The sequence below is a fragment of the Salvia miltiorrhiza genome, chromosome 2 (genome assembly GCF_028751815.1).
Source record: "Salvia miltiorrhiza cultivar Shanhuang (shh) chromosome 2, IMPLAD_Smil_shh, whole genome shotgun sequence".
In the NCBI taxonomy this organism is placed as follows: Eukaryota; Viridiplantae; Streptophyta; class Magnoliopsida; order Lamiales; family Lamiaceae; genus Salvia; species Salvia miltiorrhiza.
In genome coordinates, this window is record NC_080388.1 from 62,187,872 (window position 1) to 62,199,850 (window position 11,979).

Genomic DNA, 11,979 nt, shown 5'->3' on the forward strand with positions numbered 1-11,979 from the left:
ATTAAGGAGATAAGAGAGAAATTTAAATAATGAGATTTTAGACCACTGAATCCCATTTTTCTATCACTCCATCCGTCCCTGATATAACTTCTTCTTTTTCCTTTTTGGGACGTCCCCCAAATAAGTTCATCTTTCTTTCTTTTCATTTTCGGACAACTACCCATAACTAATAATACTTTATTTATTCTTACTTTTCACTTTTTCACCACTACCAATACTAATTATAACATTTTTTCACATTTTCACCACTCTCAATACTAATTACTCCCTCCGTCCCATAAATAATGGTCTGTTTCCTTTCTGGGCTATAATTAACACATAATTAAAACTTTTAATTAAGGTCAACAAAACCCTAATCATTTCCCACCTCCACCAAATGTGCTTTTCTCTCTCTCTCTCTCTCACTCTCGTCAAATCTGCTTCTCTCTCTCTCTCTACTCCACCGTCTCCCACCGCTTCCATCATCTCCCACCGCCTCCGCCATCCACCGCCTCCATCGTCTCCCACTGCCTTCACCACCTCTGGGGAAGCAAACAATCCGGCGTCGTTCCCCTTCTCCTTGCTCTCCTCCTCTTCCTCTTCCTCTTCGTCGGCTCCCTTTCCGCGGCCATGGCCGACGACGGGGGGCCCTGGAGCACCAATCGCCGCCGCAGATCTGTCAGGAAGGTCGGGCGCGGCTCGGGCCGGACCGATATCGGATCGGGTGGTGGTCGAATCGACGCGTGGAGACGGATTTGCTCCGGCCTCACCCTTGGCTGCGACTTCACCGGTGCAAAATCCATGTTAGGATTTCTGAAAATTCTAGGGTTGCTCCCCCTGATTCGATTTCTGTTTTCTCTAACTTCGATTCATGTTCTTAACTTTGAATTAAATTCTATGAACAATTTGGTGTTGGAATTTTTTTGTGTTGCAATCTGATGTTGGAGCTGAATTCAGTCAGGGAGAATTAAATTCCATGAACAATTTGGTGTTGGAATTTTTTGGTGTTGGAATTTTTTTGTGTTGCAATCTGATGTTGGAGCTGAATTCAGTCAGGGAGAATTAAATTCCATGAACAATTTGGTGTTGCAATCTGATGTTGGAGCTGAATTCAGTCAGGGAGAATTAAATTCCATGAACAATTTGGTGTTGGAATTTTTTTGTGTTGCAATCTGATTTTGGAGCTGAATTCAGTCAGGGAACCAAAAATTTGGGCAAAATAAAAAATTCGGTTCTTTTTTAATTGTTGGCAGATTTGATTTGGGTGCTTTTTTTAATTGTTGGCAAATTTGAATTCAATGTTTTGTTAATGGTTAGAATTACTTTTACTAATTGAATGCTAAATAAATGGACCACCATTTAACACCTTAATTCAACACTTCTTAATCTCCGTGCCCAAAAGAAACGTGCCATTATTTCTGGGACGGAGGGAGTATAACATATTCCCTCCGTCCACGAAAGAACTTCCTAGGAGGGAGTGGCACGCGTTTTAAAAAAAATATTATTGAGTGTATTAAAAGTGGAGAAAAAGTTGTTGAGTGTATTGAGAGTGGTGAAAAAGTATTACTATAATTAATATTGAGAGTTGTGAAAAAGTGAAAGTAAGAGTTAGTATTATAAGTGGTGGGGTATAGTCCAAAATACGTATGAAGTTCTTTTGTGGACATTCCAAAAAGAAAAGATAGGAAGTTCTTTCGTGGACGGATGGAGTATTTTTCTCCACTATCAATACACTTCACCACTTTTCCTTAAAACTCATGCCGTCCCTAAAGATGATCTTATTTCAGGGACGGATGGAGTATTATACTAAGATAATATTTAAATGGGTTAATGGCCAAAAAATACATGAACAATCACCAAATTTGCAAATTGCACATTACTTTTAAAATAGCCTCAGAATGCACCACCTTTTAATTTTGTTGTAATTTGCACATGCGTTGACCATCCCTTAAATCTTAGATGACGTTTCACCCGGAATTTGCAGACGTGGACACACCGGCGATCATACAAAACGACGTCATTTTGTGAAGCCTTTTTCAATTAAAAAAAATTAAAAAGGAAAAAACGATGTTGTCAACCCCACTCCCTCCGCCGCTCACCCCTTCTTCTCCAAATCTCGGCTGCCGCCTTCCTCCTGGGCCGGCGAAGTACCCAGATCCAGATGAGGCGTCGCTTCTCCAAATCTCGGCTGCCGGCTGCCTCCTGGAAATGAGGGGAAACGGTGGTGGCGGTGGTGGTGGAGACCAGGTGCGCGAGCTTCAGCCTGTGACCGCTGCTCGTTGGCGGATTACATCAAATGGGATATTAGGGTTTCGAAGGGCGCCCGATCCGAATCTCAAAAATTAGGGTAGGAGAGGGTGGCGGGGCAGTGGAAATCGTGGGGCGACAGAAATCGAAGCACGAGGAGAAGTAATTGGTAGTGAGGCTCAGATTTGGAAAAACCGAAAAATAGGCAAGAGGAGTCGCCGCCATGGCTACAAAACCCACCCGGTTGCATTAGATCTAGAGAGATAGAAATGCCCTCCGGGTTTGCTTCGCCAAGATAGGGTCAGATCCGCCTCCATGCTAGACCCAACTCAGAGAAACTCATCATCACAACCTCAAATGAACAAGAATCGTAGCGTTACAAACGGATAGAGATCAACAAGGCAATAACAGTATACGCATTAAGCATTAGTTTTGCTTGAATGCTTGCTATACACACAATCTCACACACACTGGATAAATCAAGCTGGTTGAGTGTGGTATAAACATAAATGGTGATTCTATTCACTTTGATGAAATTGGGGGGAAATCATCGGCATACAGAGAGGGACAACTACCAGATACCGAGCCTCTCCGCTTCCCTCATTTTCGACTTGGGATTTTAGTGAGAGGTTTTGAAATTGTTGCGTATCCACAAACTCTGGAATAGAAGATGCAGACAAGAGAGAAGGAGAATTAGGGCTCAAGAAGGATAAAAAAGTGGTCTTGGTACAACCGGATGCAAACGAGAGAGAAGGGGGAGCAGAGGAATGGATGAGGCGAGAATAGAAAGGAGAGGGAGATGGGGGTGGCCAGCGGCGGTGACTTCGCCGGAGCAGGTGACAGGGTGACAGGGAAAGTGAGGAAGAGAGAGAGACTGATGAGAGGGAGTGAGAGAGAGAGAGATACTTGAGAGAGAAAGACGTCCAAAACGACGTCGTTTTGGACGCGTGTATTGACAGCGTGTAAAAAATGTCACGTAATATGCCATGTAATGTCCACGTAATCACCGGTCAAACTTATTCCTCGCCGAAAATTTCGTCGTGTGCAAATTACAACAAAATTAAAATGTGGTGTATTCTAAGACTATTTTTAAAAGTCATGTGCAATTTGCAAATTTGGTGATAATTCGTGTATTTTTTGACCATTAACCCTATTTAAATACTAAACTGCAATCAATAAATAATTTTTTTGCAAATTAAAAAGAGGTCAGTTTACTTTTATGGAGTACTATATAATACTAATTTAATTGATAACGAAATTACACTAATAAATGAGAAATCATTAGTATTAAATATGATATACGTATCTCCTAATATACCAACATATTATTGATAAATCAATTTTAATATGAGTATATCTTAATTTCACCATATTTTCTTGCTATACTTCACCTCAAATGTGAGGCATTTCAAAGACTTCTACAGTTCTACCTATTTCCTATTTCTTTAACAATTTCTCCACCTTAACTACCTCCACCAGGGCTCCTACCTATGAAGCTCAAAGAGCTTCTAAACCCAATTCAAGAAGAGACCAAAGCCGAATATATCAAACTTAAGGCTATTGCACATAAACGAAATTTCACAACATCGATAAACTGAAAAAGAATCACATTCAGCAACACGATGATCAACAGAATTAACCAAGATGTCTAAAAGTCGAACACAAACTAGCCTTCCGCTACAGCGATTTTCTAACACGTGCAAAATTTCAAACATCAAAGCATCCCAAGCAAACAAGATAGAAAATGTAGTTCGAATGATTCCACCGAGATGCTGCTTTGTCTTCAATGATCTCCGGGCAAAGATTTGATGATGTCGGAGTCACCTGAAAACATAAAGCCAGATAAGACCAGACACATCATGACTTGCATCATTCTGCTCAAGAATTCGATTTCTGCTACGAATTTAATGAATGAGCAGCTGTGAGTATATATAGCGATGGTGTTATACCTGGGTCGACTATGCTGAGGCATGAGACGCGGAAATACCTCCCACATGCCGTCCCAAGATCAACATTGTCTATGCAGAGAAAAACATAGGTAAGCACAGAATGAACTAAACATGCTCTGTTTCAAAGAGCAATGCAGAAATGAAAGAATGAACACAATGGTAAAATGCACATGGAAACAACATCTCACCAATCAATCAAAGCATACACCTCAAAACTAGATATAAAGAACATGTCATTAGCTTCTAACAATGGTAGATAATGATTAAGATAGCCAATGATCACAAACTTCTAGGTGAATTGCATGTATCTCTTTTAGATGCAAGATAAAAAATGTATCACACAATTAAATATTTTTGAGGAAAGAAACTTATGGAATTGAATTCAATAACATTAACGAGTAGCACTTCAAGCATTTGATATTAAGTCATTCAGTAATTACACTATATCAAACCTCAGGCAAAGTGGTATATTACAAATATGATCACATTAAAAAATAGCATTGTTAGTCACTGGAAGAAATGGGTTCAATCAATAGAACAATTGATATTCAACACAAATTGCTTGAATAAATGTTTAGCCAGCAAAGGATATGAATAGTTCAGCAATTTATAAATAAAAAGCAACAATCAAGATAATCTCCTAATGCAGATACAAAAAAACTTGAAAACTACTCACATCCTTTGGAATTAAACATGGCATTACTTCTTGAATGAAAACAAATAACCAAAAATGATCAAATTGAGGGACTTAGAAACTCACTGCCATTATAGTGATGAACACCAACTTTAGCAAGCATTGCATAGTATTCAATCTCAGACTTCCTTAATGGTGGGCAGTTGTTGGATATCAATATCAATTTACCTGTCACAAATTTAGCCCTAATTCGTTAAAATAAAATTTTCAATCACCAGAAATACAATCTTGACACAAAAATGAATAATAATTGATGACCTAAAAAAACCAAAAATGAAACCTTTGGAATTCCTGAGAGTCTTGAGCACAGTCTTGTAACCAAGAGTGAACTTCCCACTCTTCATCACAAGAGCCAGCCTGTTGTTGATGCTCTCATGGGTCTTCTTCTGCAATTTGTTCCATTTTTTTTATCAAATCAAATTCCGTCATCACAAATTGATCCAAATAATAATTCAACAAAGATAACGCTTACAGTCTTTTTCCCGGCGGCCACCATGGTGGAGACTGGGAAGAGCGGCGGCGGCGGCTATGGGAGGAACGGGGAATAATTGGTTAAGATGGTTAGGGTTTATGGAGTGTGTGTTTTGATTTTAATTTAATTCTTAAATGGGCCCTTGTTTGGTTCATTTGACCCAAAATTAGAATTTGTGGGCCTTCTGTATGGATTTGGAGTAATTATAATTGTGGCACCTGAAATTTTAATAAAATAAATAAAACAATTGACATAGCTTTTTGCCTAAATTCTGTGACGATTCTTTTTTTTTATTATTTTAGAAATTCTGTTTGTGACTATTCTTACTTATACTGAATATGACATTTGCATTTGCATTGTATTATTATTGCTAAGGTTATCTTATCTACTTTAGCTGTTTTAAGTATGAATAATTCTTACTCTTATTTTTCTTTATTTTCCTTTTGTTGGATAATATTGCAGTTCCATGCTTTTTTTTTTCTCTTCTCTGTTGACTCTTACTATATTTTGCGATTTTGCTTTTGTCCATATTACATTTGCTTTATTTTGATAAATTAAGAATTAAATAAATAAATTTAAAGATTGTATCACGATGAACTTCAATCTAAAAAATTTATCGTATTTAACCATTATATTACTAGACCAACACACGTATTTATTGTCTCTTTGTATCTCCGACTTTAATTGGCCAAAGCTGGTGTGGGTGTTGATGTTGTCAGAAATCATGAAGACAAAAGTTGCCTCGTAATCGAATAACTCTCTTTTCTTTTCTTTTTCAATTATATAATAACGGTTGAAAATCATTATTTCGATAATTGTAGCATGTATCTACAACAATGTCTTTTGTTGTTGTAAATCAAATTCTACGACAACGTTGGCTACGATAATAAATTAATAATTGGTTTCAAATTGTATCAGTGATTAATAAACATTTTGAATCAAAATGTTATCTACCCATTTTGAAAACTAAAGTTGATGTTCGATTCACATTGATCGAGTATGTTGAGGATTAATTTTCTAAAAATTATCGATTGCTCAACTTGTATTGATCGGGCATTAATGCATTTATCACTAATGATCGATTGCATATGTCGAGCATTAGAACATTTACTACGTTTGACATGCTCGACTCGCTCGACTCACAATGATATAGAATGTGGAGTATCAGTGAATTTATCCTTAAGGCTCGGTCAAGCATATCAAGCAAAATTCACGATTCAAGTAATATAGAACATCGAAATGAAATTTTAAATTTAATACTCCCTCCGTCCCAATATTCAAGTCCCGTATTCCTTTTTGAGCCGTCCCATGTAACTAGTCCCCTTTCATTTTTTAGCTATAATTAAGGATGAATTAGTAACTTAATTACTCCCTACCCACCTCGATTCTGCCACTCTCTCTCTCTCTCTCTCCTCTCTAAATCATCCCCCCTCTCTCCTCTTGTTCCACCGCCTCCAACACCTACCACCTTCCATCCGCCTTCTTCCACTGCCTCGCACCTTCGCCACCATCCTCACGCCTCCGCCACCATCCTCCTGCGCCGCCTCCACCTTCATCCTACTCCGCCTCCGCCGCCTCGCGCCTCCGCGGGCTCCAACGCCGCCTCTGCCGCAACAGCCGCTGCCCTCCGCCTCCTTCCACCGCCTGGCACCTCCGGCGCCTTGCACCTTAGCCACCATCTTCCTACGCCGCCTCCACCATCCTTCTGCATAGCTTCCAACGCCTCCGTCGCCTCGTGCCTCCGCGGGCTCCAACGCCACCTCTACCCTCCGCCTCCGGCTCTCGCCCACCACCTCTTGCCATCGGCCGTTGCAGAGAGAAAATTGAAAGATTTCCATTTTTTGTTGTTTTGCCCAAAACGATTAGGGCTCGCCTCCACCCTTTCAATTATTTTTGTTGTTTTAATTTCAGAAATTGAAAGATTTTCATTTTTTGATTTCTCTGCGGTGGTGTTTTGGTGTTCCGGCTCAGAAATTGAAATTAAGGCCCAGTGTTTTGGCAGAAATTAGGGTTCGCCTCCGTTTTTTTATTTCCGTTCACTGTTCTGGCGGCTACGGTGGTCCGGTGGTGCGGTTCAGAAATTGTGGTGGTGCGGTGGTGCACAAGCGGTGGCGCGGCAGTGCACAGGCGGTGGTGCGGCAGTGTATTAGAGCCTGAGACCCTTAAAGTAACATTAACTTTTTTAAATATAGTACCATTTAACTCTTAATTTTAGTCTCCTAAATACTCGTGCCCAAAAGAAAGGGGACTTGATTAACGGGACTGAGGGAGTAATAAGTTTTTTAAGGGTAATTTCAAATCTAATAAGTAAAGCTACTTTCCCTTTCAAATTCAAAATAAATAATTTATTTACTTTTTTTATGGTGAATATTTTTTTTATTATCTTTGTTTAGAAATAAGTAAAAGCTCTCATTTGACAATAAACGACAAAAATATCACAATCGAGTGATTAAGTATCAATCAATATAAAGTTTTACTTCTTAAAGTATCCAAGGAATCGTCTCACGGAACGATTCCAAAAAGTCATAAAAGTGAATACTTGAAAAATAAAAAATATAAAGAAGTCGCAAAGTGAAGGGAGTGAAAAAGGTGGAATTAATATGGAAGATCCGTGAAAAATTATTAAGGTAGCATTAGTGGTGGAAAAAAAGAAAAGCACCAATATTATTATTGGAGTAACATGCAACTTGTTCTTGAAAGTAACAATCATTCCCACCAAACTCTATTAAGCTTCTTGAATTCTAGCTACCACAACTAAGATTGATGTTTTGAAGCGGAATTAGAGCATATCTTAAGTGGTATTATCAATTACTATGTACTTTCGTGCGATATATGACGAGCATTAAAATTATATGAAATATTTAAATAAATAAAAATTAATATTAAATATAATTAAAAATAATAATCTACATCAATTACTCAATGAAAATTTGAATTTTAAAATATAAATTTTAATCTTCGTATAAAGTGTAATAATAACTATAGTTATTAAAAAATAAAAATTACTTGATAATGCTAATTACACATTATCATTTTAATACTTTAAATTACCATAAATTATTCATTATGAATTTATTTCTTGTGATTTTTTTTTTCAAATTAAAGAGTTTTAAAATGGATTAATATAATTTATTTCTCCTTAATTGGACTAAAAACTACCATAATTAAAAAAATGTAAATAAAACCATAAGAATTAATATATGAAATAAAATAAATAAATAAACCTAAACAAAAATTATAGTATGTTCAACATTAAGGATAGAGGAAAAAAATTATTCTAAAACTTTAAATAATTAGAAAAAAAAAATGGAGGGAGAAAACTCCTCTATATGATTATACAGATGTAATTGTAAATGACATTAACGTATCCTTCGAATTCAATTACGTGGTGAGTTTATCGGGAATTCGGGATGGATGTTCAACCTATTACATGTGATGCAATTTGATAGATAATTAGTTAAATTGGTAGGTAACGTTAACTATAACTTTCATGTCTCTGTCTAAGTTAGAGTTGTTTGGGAAAATGAATTGAGTGAATTATGATGGTTATATGATGTTATTATTAATAACAATGATGTTATATTTTAGATTTTTCGGTACACTAGCTAAGTGGTTGTTATACAAGTACTTTATATATAGTGTATGATTATTATTATGTCCGATCGATCTCGTCAATTCCAATAACTAAATCAATTCATTTTATCTAGTTATATTTATCATCCATAACTCTTAATTTACTCATTTTACTAAAACAAGAGGCGGCACGCTTCAAAGTACTTCATATCGTTTATCAAATTAACAGATGGCAAGCATTGCATTTAAGCTTGTGAAGACCAAATCACGTGCGTCGATCTTGGTATATCCAAAAGTGATGATTCATCTGGTGAAAATTTGATATTTTCGTTAATTGTAATAGATATAGGCAATCAAATCTTTTATTTATGGAATATTAATTTGATGAAGAGTTTGTTACGTGAATAATGCATCCACATATTATGTTCATTGATATGTTCGTAGAAAATACTAATGAACATACTAATGTTCGTTGATATGTTCATAAAAAAAGAAATGAACATACTAATTTTCGTTGATATGTTCGTAAAAAATAAATGAACATACTAATGTTCGTCGATATTTTCGTAAAAAAATAAATGAAGATACTATGTTCGTCGTTATTTTCGTAAGAAAACAAATGAATATAATAATGTTCACATATTATGTCCATTGACGGATCGGGTCCTAGAACAGGAAGTTTTGGAATTTCCAGGACTTATTCAACGTGATCCTAGATTTCAGTGGATTTAATCAACCAATATTTAATTACATGAAAAATCAAATCAGGAAATTATATGAACCGTTAGATTAAGCAAGATCAACGCACAGGATTTGGTCTTTGTTCTCTATGTAGGGGAGTGGTCTCCATAGAAGCTATATATATATATATATATATATATATATATATAGGGTAGGGCTAGGGTGAAAACACCCCTTAGTGTATAAAATAGGAATAAATACCAACCATAGATTAATTGCATCGAACGGTCCAGATTTAAAATTCAATACTTCGTCGGTTCAAATGCAATATATTACTGATTCATACTATTTTTTTGCTAGAGGGTATATCTGGAATGTAAAATGCGCCTACCTTTCTCCGAAAAAAGCGCTGGATTAATTAGGAATGTAAATGGTGATATGATTACCATCGAGATTTTTGTGGGATACAAACCGAATCAATTATAATCTAACGCAATTAATGTTTACAAATCAAACCGTAGTTTTCAATATGAAATATTGAGCAGTAGGTTATGAACTTAAAATTGTAGGGTTTTATTTTTGTTTTTCCTCCAGACGGCGCCTCCATCCTTTCGGCGATTCCACCCCAAGATTTTATGAAAAATATCAAAATTCACAGCGGATTTGAGAGTTATTGGTCTATAACGGCGATTACGAAGGCTACTAAACTCGGTGAGTGCGATGGAGAAGCATTTTGATTATTTGATTTTCGAGTATAAGAAATTTAATAAACAAAATGGGTAGTGTTTTTTTAAAAAAAATCAATACCTCAATTCGAAGATTGTTACGTATGAATCAATGTTTAGTGTTACGATTTAATGATTTGTACTTTTTTGGGTGTTGTTCTATTCTTGTGTACTATTGTCGATTTTTTTTAAGGATAAATGTATCAATGAGAATGTAGGTCGTGTGGTCTTATTCTATTTTATAATTGCCCATAGACCTTGATAGTTAATAGATTTTTGCCTATTTTAGTATATGTCTTTTATGATCTGGAACAGTGCAACTGTCGTTCAGATTTTGGTACATTTTAGATGCATGATTTATTGTGAATCAATAATATTATTAGTGTGAACCAAATCATTCGAACATGAATCGTTAGATGAATCTATATGAATCTTTTTACAGTCGATCCACTGTATGAATGATTGGTATTAGGATGGTGTTAGATGAACCAACGTGTGTGTAGCATGAATCATTGTATGAATCTGAATTATTAATTTTAGTGTGAATCAACAAACTATTAGTGCGAATCAATGCTGCAATGCATGTCAACATGAATCATCATAAGAAATTGTATGAATTGTTCATGAATCATCTTAATAAATTGTATGAATCGCCATGAATTAGCTTAATAAATTGTATGAATCGCTTTAGGTCGAACCGTTTACGACTTAGTAAGTTTTCGTGTTGAGTTTTTTTTTAGTTCTTATTTTTTTAATTACTTATTGTTTGAATGTTGATTTAATAGAAGCAAATGTTAGTGGACTACTTGACCTATGCGAATGAAGTTCATAAGAGCGTCGTTGTGAAGAGGTCAAAGTTGTCTATAATTCATATCAAGTGTGGTGATTCGAAGAACATTGACACCGGAATATACCTAATGAGGCACATGTAAACTTTCATGAGTGAAGGTACATCTGCTTGGAGCTGTGGTCTAACCGCGAAACTGAAGAAGCAATTGAATATGTTCAGAGTGAGGTATTGCTCTGCTATTATTGGATGGGAGAAACATAGTGCTAAAGACACTGTTGTTGTCAGTGAAAATGCATACTATGATGAGGTTTTTGGTGATCCAAACGTGAATATCGACTTTACTCAGCTTGGACAATAGCATTTATGGTGACAACAACATCAACATTACTATGCGTCTTATATTTTTTTGGGCAAACATTTGTGCACTGTGTAGTATGAATTAAGCTTTCATATGGATGAACAATTTAATTTGTGGAATCATTTGAATTTTGAACTTATTGTGAACTTAATATTTATAATATCATTGTCAGTTTCATCCAGTATCTGTACAGTTTATTTATTTAATGTCTGGAGTAATATTAAGATGATATTTATAAAGCATTCAATATATAAAAGCATTTCAACTGTGGAATCATTTTGATCTAGAAGCAATACTTAAAAAATTATTTGCTTGAACTGAAATTTTAATAAAATTCAGTAATTATATAATAGGTGAGTGAATAATTATAAATTTGATATGTTTGGTTGAATTTGAATAGTGATATGATGGAAATTCAAGCAGAGTTATTTAATATGTGGTATGAGTGTGATTGTGATATAAACTGGATACGAATTCAGTATGTTTTATATATACATGTGCATGAATAATT

General features: G+C 35.7%; 1 protein-coding gene across 2 annotated transcripts; it reads right to left on the bottom strand.

Moving 5' to 3' along the window:
• Positions 1-3,793: 3,793 nt before the first annotated feature.
• Positions 3,794-5,513, bottom strand: LOC131010922 (60S ribosomal protein L30-like). 2 transcript variants are annotated; one of them, XM_057938631.1, is made up of 5 exons: positions 5,342-5,513; positions 5,150-5,255; positions 4,936-5,037; positions 4,176-4,244; positions 3,794-4,050 (listed from the first exon to the last, which is right to left on the bottom strand). In XM_057938631.1, the coding sequence occupies exons 1-5, from the start codon at positions 5,363-5,365 to the stop codon at positions 4,010-4,012; spliced, it is 342 nt and encodes a 113-aa protein (XP_057794614.1). In that variant the 5' UTR covers positions 5,366-5,513; the 3' UTR covers positions 3,794-4,009. The 2 variants fall into 2 exon arrangements, with proteins under 2 accessions (XP_057794614.1, XP_057794613.1); XM_057938630.1 differs by having other exon boundaries at positions 3,794-4,244; positions 5,342-5,501.
• Between the last annotated feature and the right edge of the window lie 6,466 nt (positions 5,514-11,979).